This window comes from Orbicella franksi, chromosome 12 (assembly GCF_964199315.1).
Source record: "Orbicella franksi chromosome 12, jaOrbFran1.1, whole genome shotgun sequence".
Taxonomy (NCBI): domain Eukaryota; kingdom Metazoa; phylum Cnidaria; class Anthozoa; order Scleractinia; family Merulinidae; genus Orbicella; species Orbicella franksi.
In genome coordinates, this window is record NC_138156.1 from 1,288,571 (window position 1) to 1,306,351 (window position 17,781).

At 40.6% G+C, this 17,781-nt stretch overlaps 1 protein-coding gene across 3 annotated transcripts in view; it reads left to right on the forward strand.

The window, feature by feature from the left end:
* The window catches only part of LOC145463936 (laminin subunit alpha-like), a 50,916-nt gene extending 34,892 nt beyond the window's left edge, over positions 1 to 16,024 (forward strand). For all 3 annotated transcript variants that reach the window (XM_081447726.1, XM_081447729.1, XM_081447730.1), the window contains 13 exons: positions 2,859 to 3,373; positions 5,378 to 5,480; positions 5,794 to 5,949; positions 7,061 to 7,203; positions 8,208 to 8,408; positions 8,846 to 8,976; positions 9,332 to 9,599; positions 9,940 to 10,123; positions 10,381 to 10,536; positions 11,141 to 11,300; positions 12,527 to 12,657; positions 12,799 to 13,021; positions 14,473 to 16,024. In XM_081447726.1, the coding sequence (XP_081303852.1) occupies positions 2,859 to 3,373; positions 5,378 to 5,480; positions 5,794 to 5,949; positions 7,061 to 7,203; positions 8,208 to 8,408; positions 8,846 to 8,976; positions 9,332 to 9,599; positions 9,940 to 10,123; positions 10,381 to 10,536; positions 11,141 to 11,300; positions 12,527 to 12,657; positions 12,799 to 13,021; positions 14,473 to 14,633 (2,532 nt within the window). In that variant the 3' untranslated portion in view covers positions 14,634 to 16,024. The remainder of the gene's footprint in view (positions 1 to 2,858; positions 3,374 to 5,377; positions 5,481 to 5,793; positions 5,950 to 7,060; positions 7,204 to 8,207; positions 8,409 to 8,845; positions 8,977 to 9,331; positions 9,600 to 9,939; positions 10,124 to 10,380; positions 10,537 to 11,140; positions 11,301 to 12,526; positions 12,658 to 12,798; positions 13,022 to 14,472) is intronic.
* Positions 16,025 to 17,781: the final 1,757 nt, after the last annotated feature.

Genomic DNA, 17,781 nt, shown 5'->3' on the forward strand with positions numbered 1-17,781 from the left:
CAAGATTTAAATCCATCATGAGATCAGTAAACATTTGTAGGTTATTTTACCAGTATGAACAACCACAACCTTTTTCACAACAGCAGAGCTCTACCACAAAATTAACAAGGGCAACTCAAGTGGTGTGTGTTGGTATTAATTACTCGGGCTTTCCAAAGGAAATGCCTTAGTTGAAATTTTTTTCGTTCATTCGCAAATCGCAGTCAAGTCCTTAACACGCACGGGCGACGTTATGCTGCTGACCAAAAGGAGCGCGGCGTCTGGAGACGAAAAGGACTTTCTGATCTTCATTTAATTACCTCTTCGGGACTTGAAAAAAGGAAAGGAAAAACACAAGTAAATGTTTAGGTAGCCCCAGAATGGAAGATCAAGGTGTACAGAATGCTCAAACCTTTAACTGCCGCGAAAACACAACGATCGGAGCGTTTTCAAGTATGCTTAAGTTTTGAATACGTGGATTCAAAGCAGCTTCCTGGACTTAAGAAAACAAAAATGGTAATGTACAGTATTACTTCGAAGTTGAATTCCACTTTTAGAACGATTGGTAAACCCACGGCCGATAAGATGTCTGCAAAAGTCGTCGGCATAATAAACTAGCGTGAGGAATTAATTTGAACACGCTGTCATGCTGAGAAGCTCCAATCTCGTTCCCAGACCCACGTGTCTTTTGGTCAGCGCCAAGACAGCGCCAACCAAAAGACACGTGGGCACTGGGAACGAGATTGCCATGTTTTAAACCAAGGTAGGCATGCGCCGTGAAATTGAGTCTGGAAACTGATTATTCCATAGCTCGTGCCTTGGCGCTGACCAAAAGACACATGGGCTCTGGGAACGGATTGGAGAAGCTTGTGTACGAAATTTTGACCATTTTTTTGCTTTTAGATAAGTTTTTTTTTGCTTTGTCGCGAATCAAAATGTATTGTTATTCAACTTCCCGTCACGTTTCTTAATTTGGTTGCCTATATTTGGGAATTTGAGGTTTTAAAAGCAAACAGTATTTTTACACCTTGGATTTCTGCATATTTAATTTAGGGCGACGTCCCCAGTTTGTTTGTTTAGTTTATTCGCTTCGTTCAAAATATATATTTTGGGGATTTATTCAGCTACTACAGAATTCCTGATAAAAGAACTAAGTGGGTACTAATTTGACACAGTTGACATCACAGGCGGCCCTTTCTACACGTATCTTAGAGCATTTTTTTAAGCATTCTCGTACATTGTCTTATAAACGGCTAAATTTGTAACGCAATCGCCAACAGCAAAATGGCACGTATTAATCGTGCCGCCTGTGTTGACATACGAGTTATCTCAAAATAATTGGCTTGTTGACATACAACTTCCGTCTTTCTTTCACCGCGAAGTAATATTTCGTCCCGCGGGGAAGAAATAGTCTTATTATATAGCTACCTCCGTGAGCGGGCAAGATGAATCAAATCCTGCGCTGTGATTTGCTACCCGAGCGGGCAGGATGGAGCTATCTTGCCCGCTCGGGACTACCCGCCGTGTCCCGCAAGAAAAATTTCTTCGAAAGCCATATAATAAATCCTTTATTGACCAAGCTTGTTCGGTCAAGATGGCTGGATATTGGCCTCGTTCTTTTTTTGCGAGGTTATGGACCTCGACTCCGTCTCGGTCCATAAACTCGCAAAAAAAGAACTTGGCCAATATCCAGCCATCTTGACCGAACAAGCTTGGTCAATAACCCATACTTATTTCATGTCTTTTAATTGGTTTTTACATGTGCTTTTCGCTTACATTTTCCAGTGTTTTCTGAAATGTTATCCGTTATAGTAAAAGAATGGAAATTCTGTGGTATTCGGTTTCGTTTTGTCCTCCGAAGTCAATAATTAACTCATTTTTGCGTATTCAATTTTCTCGATTATTGTCGCGAAGCGGAGAAAAAATAAGAATATAACTTCTTATTTTGTTATCAATTTTACACGTCAAGTTAAGCCTTTTTTGTTGATTTTTTTTAATATTTTGGCCCATCATTTATTCAACTTTAAATGAGCGGTGTGTTGAATACTGCGCATGTGAGGTATTTTTTTGCTTACGTTTGCTCTGAGAAAAAACGCCAGGGAGTTAGGGGTGGTACGCGTGCAATTTTATGCAGGCGTCAATGGGTTGGGAAAAAAAGAACAAAACAAAACAAAGAAACGCTGGCATTCCAAATTTTTACAGAGTGAACTCGCGCATCCAGGTCACAACTTTGCTAGTTCATAAGGAATGAGGCGGTAACGACATAAAAGTGTCGTGTTGTTCAAAAAAAGCCCGAGTTCACGCAGACATGCGTCTTGTTAACGAAAGAAGAAGTCTAAAGCAAACCACCGTGTTGATGCAGTTGGGTACGATCCAGACCATGCTTTGTTCTGTTGTAACACCGAAAGAAGTGACTAGAGCAGTGCACGACGTGCAGCGGAGTATTTCTGACGAAATTCGGGGTGTTAGGATAGTCGATGGAATACTGTCTCGAGTATCTGATACAAAATTAAGGATCCTATCCTACCTCCTTCACGGTTGTGATTTTCTTTGTTTTAACCTGGTGAATTATTGATGAGTTTGAGAAGTTGTTATCCTAACAGAGCTCGACTGAGTTCTATTGATGTTGCCTTAATGACGAATTTTGATATCACAGAAACCTCATTTTCCTATTTAGTAAAGCCTATACAAATTTGTACCAAAGATTATAGATTGACAGCGATGGAATGGTCTGACTAGTCCCTAGAAAGGACAATCTAAAAAGGACAGAGCACGAATGTTGATTATGTGAAACTTATTTCATATAATCACATAGTTCATGTATGTTTTTCATCAAATATCTTATCTTCATTTTTTTGTTAATCCCTCTTTTTACTCAGCCTCTTACGAAACCTGCGAAAGATGAATTCTGTTACTCGCGAAGCGGAAATACAGAGTTTGCAGCGGACGATAGAGACCCAAGTAGAACATTTTTTGGTACAGGATTCGTCAAATCAGGTCCTTATGGAATTGATCCCATGGGAGAGATAGACTTCAAATTTACAACGACCTCGTCAAATGGAATCTTAGTCATTGTTATTGATGATGAAGACACTTCACGATTTCAAGCCATGGAATTATCTAATGGACATGTAGTTTTCTCTTACAATATGGGTCATGGATACAAAAGAGTGGCTTCTAAAAAGGTCTACGACACCGGACACGAGGTCACTATAGTAAAGAAAGCTACCGATCTTCGCGGTTATAGCTTTACTTTCAAGATTTCTTCCAAGGGAGTCGAAGAGGTGCTTGCAAATGAAATGCCTTTCTATGACAGAAAAGTTCCAAAATTTGTGACTGCAGATTATGTCTACTGGGGAGGCATCGAAAATAGAACCACAATTCCTGCGCAAGTGTAAGTAATTAATTCATAATATAGTATCCGCATAATGCGCGGATTATAGGTTAGGACAATAGAAAGTTTATCTACAATCCCGGCCAAAAGTAGTTGGGACACTTGAGCTGTATCACGTATCCCCCTTCCCCCCTAATCAGTGTTGGAAAATATCGCGTTTTCGCCAACAAAAAAGGGAAAAATCACCTGATAATCAACATTGAAAGTGGGGGGAGGTGAGAACTTGCATCGTGTCCCAACCCTTTTGTCTGGGATTGTCTGAAAGAAGAATTTAAAGAATGTCACACCACTCGCTCTAACAAAGCTTGGAGAAGAGGGGAGGTGTAACGTCTCGCGGGTACAGCTAACGAGCGCTACTAAAAAAAAAAACAGCATACAATGGCAAGTTTTACCTGGGTGGGCACTAAGAAACGTAAAGTCATCTTTCTAAATGACCCTCTACGGTAGGCGATTGGTGAGTCCGTGGCATGACCTTCTGTTGCCTCTTGAGGGGCGAACGGCTTACTTTCTTGCCCGTAAAATGCAACTTTGCACAAGATGTTGTGTTTAAAAAGGATGTTTCTATTTCCTGCGCTGAAAAATACGACCTTGTCTCCGTCTTTAGAGGGGTGGTTGATTGGCGCGAAACAGAAATGATGCAAATTCGGTTGAAACAATAGGTACCGAGCAAGTGGATATTTTCGCCTTGTCCTCGCCGTTTCGCGGAGTTGATCTGTGGACAGCAATAAAGCGTTGCTGCTACCTAAACGCGGTTAAATTATGCATGTCTTTCTTCGTTTTCCCCTCTAATACCGGAACGCGTACAAAGCGAGGTGTGTTCTCGGCTTCAGAAGTGTCACCGGGTTAACCGCTGCGATTAACCCTTACAGTTAACCATTCTGGTAACACTTTTTGGTTCCAAACTGCTACGTGTCATTCGAATTATACCTTTTTCCGCTTTATAGGAATTACGATAAACCATTTAACATTGTCTGGGATCAAGAACTAGCAACAGAGAGCTTTCCGAGAAGGTTTATATGTTTAACCGTTCAATTGAAATAAAAAGGGTAGTTACGTATTTAACTTATTATCTCCGGCAAACGGTTAACCATATTTCAAGCGTCAAACTCGACCATTTTGCCACTAAATTGCTTCCATCCTGCATTTCAAATAATGTGAAGTGAGAAATTTTTGAACCTTCTGCCAATTGGGAAGAACAGGAAAGGTTAGGTTGCAAAACGCTGACTTTCAAATGGTTAACCGTTGTGGTTAACCGTTGTGGTTATTCGTGCGCGTTCATTAAACACACGGAACCCGGAAGCTGTCGTGTCGCGTGTATTGGTGATATATATGATTACTCTACACCGATAAGCATTTCATTGGGTTTAAGTCAATTTATTTAACACTATTCCGTTAAACAACACAAAGATCTGCTACTTTGCGAATCGATAATCCTGGAAAATGTCTTAAATAATGGACACGAGTTCTAACCTTCCCTTAAATGCCATTTTGCTTGAAGCAAGTCCCAAATTTCGTTTTGCTGCAGGCGGTTACAAGTTATATTCCACGAATATCTGCACCGAGCCTTAATCTAGATTAACGTAGAAAAGTTCTGTCTAATTTCCAGAAACAAAGTGTAGGTCATTGAGCCGAAATCGAATTCTAAAATATCGTGACGCCATGACAGTCGCTGGCGTTACCTTCATTGGAAAATTCCTCGCGTATCTCTTTCAGACAATCCCGGCCAAAAGTAGTTGGGACACTGGAACTGTATCACGTATCCCCCTTCCCCCCTAATCAATGTTGGAAAATATCGCGTTCAGTCTCGAACAAAAAAGGGAAACATCACCTGATTATCAACATTGAAAGTGAGGGCAGGGGAGAACTTGCTCCGTGTCCCAACCCTTTTGTCTGGGATTGTAGGTCAGTTGATGGTCACTTGCTCCCCACTTTACTGTCCTTCTGTTCATGCTCCAGGCCTTATTCTCATGCTGTAACAGGTAATGATTTTTTTCTATCGTGCAGAACTAAAATGTTTTTCAAAGGGTGTCTTACAAGTTTGAATTTATTCCCTGGTGGTATCAAGTTACTGGCATCTCCAGGCTTCATTGTGGGATGTCAAGTTAAGGTGAGTAGTCTCTTTGAGTCACTCTTCATGGCCATGGTTGCTTTTTTAAGAGACGCAATCACCCTGTGGATCAAGCTAGTATGCTACTCCATAGCAGGGCTCCTCCCAGACCCCAGTATTAATTTTGTACCAGTACCCATTTGTACACCTGGGTGGAGAGAGGTACTGTGAGAGTAACATGTTTTGCCCAAGAACAAAACACAATGTTTCTGGCCAGGGCTTGAACCTGGACCGCTCAATCCGGAGTCAAGTGCACTAAACATTAAGCCACCACACCTTCTCCATCTCATTCTACATTCCATTTGATTTACAGGCAGCGCACAATGTCACATTCCTAGAGGATGGCAGTTACCTTTCTATAGACCCTTTCCTGGACAGCCCGAAGAAAAGTTTTACTATTGGATTGTCGTTCAGAGTTGTTCCTGAGACAAAAGATGGGCTCATTTTTCTTGAGGCTCACAGTGAAGGGGTAAGTATTTCAAGTCTTTTAATCTGTTTGATAGCTAACGCTCGGTGGGGTCGGCTTGAATAATGATTTGAAGCACTGTACCTGATCAGAAATAACTTTACTTCTGTTGAATTCAACATTTGGCAATGTTGCCCTGAAAAGCCAAGCGAGTGACATCAAAGGATCAGGGGCTGACTGCTTGACCGTAGTGTAGTATTTTTGTCTTCAAATGATGACTGGAAAACGCAGGTTTTCAACTAAGCAATCTTTCATGGCCAACTGCATAATTTTCAAATGGGAGAAGTATCTGACAGCACATAAGTAAATTCGTTGACTGGGCGAACTTTCACTGAAGGTAAAAAAATCGATTGGATTTCGTGTCTGATTGGACATACATGTGTCACCTGTGAACTTTGCCTTCCCACAAAGCAAACAAGGCTGTAAGCTTGAGTTGAGACCGAGCGTTTTTGAAGCATGATGTTCAAAGACAACAGAGGAAAGCAGAAGTTAGCTTCGAAGTTTTTAATTAAGTGTGATTAAGTGAGATTAGCTCTTAACGGTTTATATAGATTGCGTACTCTTCAAATATTCCATACCTAAAAGAGTTTTCAAGCCAATGCAGTCGAACCTCACCACAACGGCCACCTTGGGACAGATAGAAAGTGGGCATAGTAGAGAGCTGGCAGTTATGGGGAGGTGGGGGTGTAATATAACATTCGATGTTTTTTGTTTGAGGCGTGGGCTGCAACATTTTTATTTTGAACGAATGCTTATTGCTACTTATAAATACGTAACGCAATCAAAATATATCAAAAGACAGAAACAGAGACCAACGACGCTTGGTACGGATCAAGTTTCGTGACCTTTTACAATAAATATGGGGTTTTATATACACCGTTCTTTAGTCGTTCTTTAATTGGCCATTGTCGAGAGGTTTTTTTGGTCGTTAGGAAGCGCTATGGTGGCCGTCGTAGAGAGGTTAAATAAGAGTGAATATATGGACCGTGCACCGGAGCAAAGAGTAGAGAGGTGAGAGGTGTGTAGAGAGGTGGCGTCGGTCAGTGGAGGTTCCACTATATTATTACTATTGATTGATAATCCATTGTTTGCTGATATTTTTTCCTAATTTCAGAAAGATTTTATCGCTCTGGGCCTGGTAGATGGGAAAGTGACACTTTTAGCCAATGCGGGAAGCACTCCTTTGACATTAAAGACTGACAATCGATTCAATGACGGCGAGTGGCACTTTGTGTCCATTCATTTGGATGGTACATCGTGAGTGTCTGTAATCAAAACTGATTAAGTAATTTCGTTGCGTTTGGTGAAAATATCTTAGACATGCTAACGAAGGAATGCAATGATTTTATGTTAGCTTTAATCAAGTGTCTCTTTCTACGGTTTTTTTATTATGTAGTCGAACCTGTATATAGCGACCTATACCGGCCACCCTCGGGACTTGAGGAACTGGTCGCTTAATACAGGTGGCCACTCAATACTGGATCACTAAAAAGAACACTTCATGCAAGGAAATAATAGGACAATCAACACTCTTTCAAGCGATCAATACTTCAAACAAAGTTCAGTACTAACTTGTAACTTGTAACGGTATAACATACGTAACATTGTGTAAAAGTACTGTGCAATGGATTGTTCTCTACTCTTCTATGGTGTACAGTACTGTATTTCTATGCCTCACAGTTCACAACAAAGTTGCTAAGTTCCGAATTTCATAGTTGTTACGTTCAGGGCGGCTGCTTAATACAGGTAAAAATAACAAAAAAAGACAGTCATAGGACTGCTACAGGGTGGCCGCGGCCGCTTAATAGAGGTGGCCGCCTAATACAGGTAACAAATACAGTGTTTGTACGAGCGAAAAATCGGGACTTTGAAAACTGGCCGCTAGAGGGTGGCCGCTAAATACAGGGCTGTTATATAGAAGTTCGACTGTATTAAACAATTAAGAACTGATTTGTGCCTAAGTGATGAGCATCCACATCCATATATTATTGACCATGATGTTTTTCGCGCGTCTGTTATTGTTTTGTTGTGCATGTTAGCGAGGCTTCTATCGTTTTCCAATGTTGTACAGCGCGCAATGCAACCCGGCCAAAACTCTCTTTCCTTTCCGTATTGATTACTATGTTCTTCTTTCAATTTTAGTTTTGACATATTATTTTAGTTTCTAAGCTTCACCCAGGCGGACGGGTATCTCAAGTTGCTTTGCTCCTCCACTGTTTTCTGACTCACGCGGACAGAGTGTGTGATATCTATTTTGTTAGGTTTGATCTTGACGTTGATGACGTAAGAGTGTCTGGTAAATTTCAAGACAAGATGCCTCGATATATTCAGACGACACAGGATATGTACCTTGGAGGTATTCCTGCTGGCTTCATAGACACTGTTAGGAATAGAGACTTTGACACTGTTTTCCTCACCTCTCTGAAAGACGGATCCATCAGAGACTTGACGTTCGAAGACAAGTACGTTTATTTGTTTATTTAATTCTCTATATATTTATTTATTAACTTATTTATTTATTTGTTGTTGTTGTTGTAGTTGAAAATTTTCATTTTCTGTTAAGTTTAATGTTCAAGCTGGCCTAGGTTATTCCTTAACTTGGAAACATATCTTGCTGCAGTATATATTAAGTGAATTTAGGCTTTCCATAGGGACGGGGAAAGCGCAAGCAAGTTCCTTTCCCAAACGGGAGCTCGTCGGACCCACGTTGAAGTGTAACTTGGTACTCCAGCGTTATCGGTGAATACATGTCATCACGGGAAAGGAAATGATGATACTGCCATGTTTTTTTGACCCAGTCTGTAGTCACTTATATGACTTAAAGTTCCATTGTAATCCAAGTTTTTGTTACAGGGGACTAGGGATAGCTAAGGCTAACTATGACTCTCTTGATCGACAGACATGGCACTAGACTGTACAACTTTATGAATTACGAGGCAAGAAATAAGGTGATATTCGATAACGATGATTATTCAGAACAGACACCTAAGAATCTTATCATAGAGACGCCCACAGTACCAAAACCTGGAGGTGAGTAAAAATCTTTCCTTTTTATTGAACTTAGCAGGAATTTGTAAGAAGCATGTAGTGCTGTACAATTTACCACGATGTACAGATCACTTTTCCCTGGAGGGTTCAATGTTAAAGTCAAGACTTATAAGATACGATTGTCCCTCTAAATCGCAGGTGAATTTCGGTGTTATCATGAAAAGATCGAGCACGTTTGTCCATGGTCGGCACTTTTAGAGACGAAGGCTATAGAATTGACGTCAAAAAATCCCAACCAATCGCCGCTTGCGTTTTACACGTTTGCGGACGGAATAATGTAGTGTAGCTTGGTTGATTCTATCTTCAATGCATAATTATTCTTTGCCTCCACTATCAGATCTCCAATCCACACCGAAATCTGTTACAACCAGCGAACAACCAAGCAGTATTCCTGAGATTACTACCAAGCCTAGTACAACTGAGAAAGCCACCACTACCCTCTCCCCAACAACAACCCCTCCCACCACCACACAGCCTCCAGTTTGTGCAATGCCTGAGAAACCAGCACAGCAAGCTGGAGCAATAGGATTTGGTTATGACCTCAACAGTCACGTGATGTATACTATTACTCAAGCTAGCGTGCTGTCCAAGTTAATTAGCAAAAAGTAAGTGTAAATCTGCTTCTGTTGAACTTTTAATCTTATTGTGTGTCACGATAACAAAAGTGAGAAGTTGTTTACCTCGTTACTATACCTATCAATAGGTTACGTTCTTCCGGCACTTTTTCCCAAAGCCAAGCTGCATTTGTGACTATTTTCAGGAATCTTATTGGAGGAACCTGTTATCCTATGCAGAAACGTCTGTGTATTTTCGCTTTTGCAAGTTTTGTCAGAATCTACGTTCTGCTTTTTCTCCATCGTGTGGTACCGAAATGAGAATGTGATGTAAGGCCATTACTTTTCAAGTATTTCTAAAGCAGTCAGTTAATTTTCCTTTCTTTTGCAGGACTAAATTACGTTTTGAATTCCGTGCATCAAATCCGAATGGCATCTTGTTATACACGGGGACGTCTGACTTTATAGAGTGTCATTTGGAGGAAGGCAGAGTGTCATGTAGCTTTACAGCTGGTGGTGGAATCCTGAGCCTCACCTCGCCTCAAGATTCCTACAGTGATGGAAAGTGGCACAGTGTAAGCTCAATACTTCTATTGTACTTGCGATACAGTCGTAGCACACATTGTTCGTTATTTGGATAAGAGTTGCTTGTATTCATATTTATTTTTAATTCCTTAAACACCTGTCAAATTCAAGTGAACAAGTCTTAAAACAATATCATAGAAATAAAAGAGATATTTTTGCATGGAGTCTTAAACTTACCACCTTGAGATATAACTTAGCGTTTAACTTGGTTTTTGTCAGTAACCCTGCAAAATGTTCTGTTCACTAGGTACGGTTTATGCGCAAGGAAGTCGACGGTACGCTTTATGTAGATGATGAAAAGGTCGCCACAGGACAAGCTCCTGGTAGCCCTACAGTCATAAATGCACTAAAAGAGCTCTTCTTGGGCGGAACACCTGAAAAATTTGATGCTAAACGTGTCCCGGTTAGTGACACCCAGTTCCTTTTGCTTCTTTGAAAAGCGTTCAACCATTAGCAAGAGCAGAAAGTGGGCCCGAGTCTGTGTGGATGGAGACATATCCGTTTCAATCCTGTCAGATAACATTTCGTATTTACCATTTATTCACCGACATGAAATAAAACCTTTTTTTTATTATTTATCACACACGACACTTTCGACATTGCTGATCCTAGCAATGTTCAGGACACGTGTCACATAAGAACCCAGCAGCTCATTTGTTAGAGGGCCCAACAGTGTTCTGAGAAGTCCTGGGCTCGACCCACGCTCGCAACAAATGAACAGGCCATCATCTGTATCATTCATTCACTGAGCTGACAATTTACCGTCTCTCATTATTTTCTTTTTGCATATGTTTTTTATCTTTGTAATGTAAACATTTCTTTCGATTTGAAGGTAATTTTGTTTATCGCAACAATAGCAATATTACGTGTTAAGAGGTGCTGGTTACTTACTTATCTGAACTGTTAGCAGAGTAGAACATTACTTCAGAAGGTAATTAGTAAATTGTGTTGTGGCAGTCTTGTGTTCTACAGTAGGTTAGTTATAATGATAATGTTGTTGTTTCTAGTCTGGTTCTCGAGTAAGTTTACCAGGATGCATCAGGAATGTGACAGTCAACACTCTTGACATTGGTCCCCCAACTAATTCCTTCAAGACCGAAGATTGTTACCGAGACAGTCCTTCTTCTGGGGTCAGCTTCGAAAATGGTGGTGGCTTCCTACAAGTTGGTAAGATTTTGGCCCAAAGAAGTAAAGCCGGCTTGGACTGTTCAGTTCAGTTTATGAGTCAACCGCTAAACTTCGTTGAAAACCCGTTCCAAGTCAACTTATTTTGCCCTCGGTGGACCAAAAGCCAATGCAATATTGCGCCCCGCAGCACTGAATAATATTAGAATTTGTAGAGCAGAAAATTAACACGAAAGTTATTTGGAGTACTAGAAATCAATCCAAGTATGTTCTTTAGTTTGTTGGCCTTAAAAAAAGAAACGGTGGACCACACGAGGTAAAGAAAATATTCTTTGTCCTTGGTGAGAGTCGGCAGGTGCGGTGGCCTCATGGTTAGTCCGCTCGACTCCGGATCAAGCGGTCCGGGTTCAGTTCAGTTTCAGTTTTTATTATTACACACTGTTTACAGAAAAACAACTTAATGTAAGATGGTTTACAATGATATAGGAAAAATAACTACAGATAGAAATTAACTAGAAGAAACAATATTTAATTGTGTAGAGTGACCAAAGTAGCCAAAGTATTTAATTGTGTACAGTGACCGAAGTAGTTCGAGCCTTGGCCGGGGACATTGTGATGTGTTCTTGGGCAAGACACCTTTATTACTCTCACAGTGCCTCTCTCTACCCAGGTGTATAAACGGCTACCAGCGACCTTAATGCTGGGGGGTAACCCTGCGATGGACTAGCATTCCATCCAGGCCCTGGGGGGGGGGGGGGGGGTAGAAATACTCCTATTCGCTTCATGCTACTGAAACCGGGATAACCTTTTTATTTCGTGAGAGTCGAAATATGGGGCTTTAACTGTGAAAATATTATTTAGCTACTATTTTACTAAATGTTACGTTATTTAGTAAATCTGAATTATACTCAGCTAGAGACCAACAGTCCACGATTGCCATCCTGAGAAATTGAAGGCACATATCAAGGGCGCCACTAGCCCAAAGGCGTTAACGACTTTAGGTTCAATGCACTGCAAATATCACGGCAAACGTAAAACTTAGCACAATTACAATTAAATTATATTTTACACTTGGCGCCCCATAAAAGGCTCCTGCAATTTTGGGAGAATTTTCAAATATCATTTGTCATGTTAATCCTCGCAGTACCGGCATTCATACGATTACCTATGCTAAAATCTACCTTAGTTAATTCTCATCTTTCAGAACGAAAGGGGACTTGGTTACACTGTGTAATGCTACATTGTTTTGTTGTGGGTTTTTTGTTCAGCTGAAGGATACACAGTGGGACAAGAGGAAATCATCATGCTGGAAATTAAACCAACATCACACACTGGTGTTCTGTTGTCTTCGTCAAGTGCCAAAGGAGACTACATCGTGTTAGAGATGATTCGTGGTAATGTAAGTATATAAGCATGTTAATTGCGTGTCCTTTTGTCTTCTATGAATTATTTCTGCTCCGGGTAGATGAAGAGCTGTTTTTACATGAGCTGTTTGTTTATAAGCCAGCAGTTAAAGCTAACGAGCAAATCCCTGCTTCAGATCTTCTTCCGTGCGGAGAATGGTGGAGGTCAGCTAGTGGTGGAATATACTGCTGATAACCCACTGGAGCTGTGCGATGGACAGTGGCATGCAATTAAAGCAACTAAAGATAAGACTGTGGTCCAACTGCAAGTTGATGGTGGCCCCATACGGATAGGAGGTGGCAAAGGCTCTCAGAAGGACGCTAATATCTACGATCCTCTTTATGTTGGAGGGCTTCCAGGTCAGGACTCTAAAGATTTGTTGTTCAATGTCTCTGTTTCATTCCTCTTTGTCGATATTAAAATGAGAACTATCTGTTTACTGAGCTTGTAGCTTTCCGATTGGTTCTCTTCTTATCTGTTATCGGCGCGTAGGAGACATTCTACCATATTTGCTAAATTGCCTTGGAACTAACATCATGGAATATAAGGAGTCTGATTATAAACTCAGCGGAAAAGAACTCACTGGAACATGCGGAAAACCACACAATTCGTTCAGAAAACAGAAAACAGATTTTCGTCATAAAATTAGGCCTGGTTATTCAATGTAGTTTGTTTCCGAACACGTGGGTCGTATTGATCGATTCTGAACTCTGATTCGTTTTAAGGCAGTTATTTTTGTTGTTGTGATGATTACAGCTGCAGATGTAAACAAGTAAGCGGGAAGTACAGTCGAACCTCTCTTATACGGACACCAAAGGGACAGAGCGAAGTGTCCGTATTAGAGAGGTGTCCGTATTGGAGAGATCACTATGGTGACGTCACTTTTAAGTCTCTACTGACAGTTTAGAGTGTTCAGTAACTAAAATCAGGCCCAAAAGTGAGTGTCTTGTGAATTTCTGAATCTAAATTGATTTACTTTATTGTGCTTCTCAGTTACATGCTGTACATTCGAATTTTGGAACAAAGCGAAATACTGCACCTAGAAGCTTACTACACTGTATTATAAAAGTACAATTCTAATAACCGCGCACAGGAAATGGTGCATACCGCAAATTATCGAATGGTCCCCGGAGTGTCCGTAATAAAGAGGTTAAATTTGTATGAATTTGCTCCCTAGGGCCGAGATTTAGTGTCCGTTTTCCGTTTTAGAGAGAGTCCTTATTATAGAGTTTTTTTAGGGGAAATGTATGAGAATTAGGAAACTGTCCGTACTAGAGAGGTGTTCGTATGGAGAGGTTCGACTGTAAACTCTTGCTTCATTTCACTTGCGCAAGGAATATAATTTTCAGCAACGTAATAACTTTGGATCTTCCTGTAAACCTTTATCGTTTATATCGCAATTTTCTAGAATATAGACGACAAAGAATATTTCGCAAGAACATTTTATGTCGTTGGCTTTCCTAGCATGTTTCATTCAACGCCCACATTGGACACCGTGCCACAGATTTTTCTGCCTGTTCAGTCAGGTCATCACTTCGTTTAGATCAAAGTGAAACGCCCTAATCATCCAGTTTTTGGTAATTAAGTAAGTAAGTAAGTACGCGAAACAATAACTGAGTAGCATCAAATCCCTTTCTACCGCAGCGAAGGCCAAGATAATTAGAGATTTTGTCCTGCAGGCGGAAGAATTTTACAGCCTGTGACAGACCAGTAGATCATTTGTGTTACTCGGGTTGGTTGGTGAGGTTTCCTGTTTTTAGATTACATACAACTTATTAATTTTTGCTTGCTGTTATCCATTCTTCCTCAGAGGGTGAGGTCGGCAAGGGCGTGACAGCCTCTGAACCGTTCACAGGTTGTATACGTAATTTGCAGTCCATGGACCCAGGAAGGAAATCGAAAAGTCTGTATCTGACTAAGCCTATTGACATGGCTGGCAATGTGTACCTTGGAGGATGCCCTTACAACTGAACGAGAGTGTACTTGCTTCATTTAAGTCTCAATTTCTTGAACTATATTTTGAATACAGACTTTGTGACAAATTTGTCGGCTAATAGGTTTATTTAGCGCGCTGATTTTCAGGCAAAGTTTGTAGTTTAGCAAATAAATAGGGCGCAGGTTTCAGTTTTCTACAAAGAAGTAAAAAGCCATTTCCACTTAAGTTAGAAGAGTTAATTGAACTGGCAAGCTAAACATTATCTTTACTTTATTAACATATGTACCTTTCTTACCTACAATAAAATTATAGCTTTTGAAAATATCTTTGTGTCTGAGGCCCCGTCCACACTAGGCCGGAGAAATTTGAAAACGCAGCTTTATTTCAACGGTTAGGCCTACCGTCCACCGAGCATTTTGACAACGGAGCTTTTCGCAAACGATGACTTCACGATCAACATGTGATTTCCCTATCATCCCTCATTACCTGAAAGACCTCAGTACATTTTCCTTTGCTAAAGAAGTAAAACATCATTTAGTGTCTGAACATTATTCTAAGGAGTTTAAATAGTAATGCTATTGTTTATCACAACACTATTAAGCACTACTTTCTGGGTCTGGTTTTCTTTTCTTGTGCTCTCGTTTTTATTAAAAATAATTCTAAATAACTAATAGGGGCTAACTCAAAAACCTAACCGTTCTTTTAGCCTCTAGGCTCTTTTTTATAATAATTACTTCCTATCTATTTTCCCAATCATTTTCTAATATATCTTCAGTGTAAATCATTCTTCTGACCCAGTAAAGATTATTGTTATTATTGCTATTGTTAAGTTCTCTTTAAACTCAAATCCAAAATGACCGGTGATGGTTTCGTTTTCAAAGTTTTCCGGCGTAGTGTGGACTGGGCTCTAATATTACTGGACTAACATTTATGATTAGTCCAGTTCCTGAACTCTATTTGACCCCTGTACAGGGCGGAGAAGAGAGAGTTGAGGAACTGGAGTAGGTTAAAACAAATTAACCTGAAAACAATTTGGCATACAATATCTACACCTCAAGTCTTTTTGCATGCTTCACGCAACAAAACAGGAATTTTTAATTGAATTTAAATGAATTGTTATCGACCATTACGAAAGGCTCGGTTACCAGGCAGTGAGGGGAGTTTAAGGCCGCGGTGAAATTTAAAGTAAAATACCTCGAATTGATAAAAAAAAACAGTTTTATGGATCAGCACTAGCCAAATAGCGGCAACACAAAAACTCTATTTAATGGCAAAACCAGAACAAGTAACTGCTCGCACTTTCCCTTTGTGAAATGTTAAATGTGGGAGTCAAAAGCCTAAGGAAAAACCCAGTCTCCTCACCATAAAGTAACCATAACGTAGATCAATGCCCCGCAGCCTATAATTTTCACAGATTCTCCCTCCTCCTCCCCTCCCCCCCCCCCCCCACCCCTACAATGGCCCATACGGCGAGGCTCCGCCAGAAAGAGGTACCGTTTTCAGGTTTCAGGTATGTGAAAAGGTAGGGATTTCACAAGTTGAGGTGTATGAAGGGGTAGGAAAACTTGTCATTTACTTCTTTTAAAGGGCCTTTGAACAGACGCACCTTATGGCTGTACCATTTCATTTACTAGATACTAAGTGAAAATGACAAGAAGACTTCCAATTTTGGCGATTTATTCATAGTACAGGCCAGTTATGAAAGTATGCGAAAGGAATACCTTTTTCAATCAAAGGTAGACGAGAGGGGTGCCTTCTCTGTCAAAATAGTATACAAATGGGTAAGGGAGTGGACCTTGGGGCGAAGCCTCCCCTAAGGCAGAACTTTATATGGGTACCCCCGGGAGATTTTCAAACCTCTTGACAGTATTCTATGCTTCCCTGAAAATCCTAACCGATTGCAAAAATCATTTTTCTTTTCTAGTTGTGGAATTTCCCGAGCTTTACCCACATGACGGGATGCACGGGGCTTCTACAGTAAGTACCGCAGAGAAATGGTAGGAAATTTTCCTAGCATTCCTTACATACTCACTAGGGTTCTTCGTCTTGCGGCCAGGGAAGGCGTCATAATCTGTTTCAGTGACATGTGAAATAAACCAGTAAGGGCCGATGGAATATGAGACAAGCTTTAAAATGAAGTCACGATATTAATAGTGCTTTAAGAGTAAATAGTGCGGTCGAGTCATTCCCGATGCTTTCAAATGATGATGGACTCCACCGACGCCAATAATCTGGAACAAAACAAGGTCATTATATATCGGATCACATCTAAACACACGTGAAGAAAGACTTGGGCAGGAAAAAAACGTGAGCGGACAAAACCGGAGAATGCCGATAAATCAAGTAATCCCGCAATGATGGACGAATTACACAACATGAACCTTCCTCTGCTTCTCCCCCTGAACCAAGTTCAGATCTACGAATTGAACTTAAAGATACCTAAGTGCCTACGAATGGATGTTGAGCGCGGCGAGCAGACGTAAATGTCTTGTTTACCCAATGAAAGCCATCACAATAAACTCTGAGCTTGCATCGAGATGCTTGTCCGGGCGTAAAGGAGCGTTTGATTAATCAATCTAAAACAGATCTTAAGGAATAAAAACCCAGATGATCTGAAATACTTGTCTGAGTATGTCGTTGGCAGTGGGAGCCACGTGCAGTATTATCATGCTCGGCAATTGAAGTTATTGTGTAGAAAATATCGCACAATTACACAGCCGAGGGCAAAAAAAAAAAAGCGCGAGGAGAAACTTAGTACATGGAGCTAAGATAGATTGTCAGTGCTTTAGGTGACCATGCACGGCTACCAATGGCTTGGCCAATCACTTGGCCAATGGCTCGTACACGCAACGAATCGTAAAAGTCCGCAAGTGACGACCTCCGAAAGAAGTGAGCCCACCCCCCATCCCCTGAAAATAGAGGAACTAAGGTTCAAAAGTATAATTATTTTTCCAATCAATAACCTGAATAACGTAAGATAAACTGATGACGATTTAACTAGGGAAGGTATAGCTTATTCCAGGAGGCGTCATGAGGCGCCCTGGTAAAATAAACCCCGTAAAATTTTCATCAAGTAACAAGAAGGTACTAACAGGACCTTTTCTTCAAATTGAAATTACTAAAATTGACAACTTTGCATCATTTTAACAGGAACGCATTAAAAGAATGTTTGATCGTATTGAA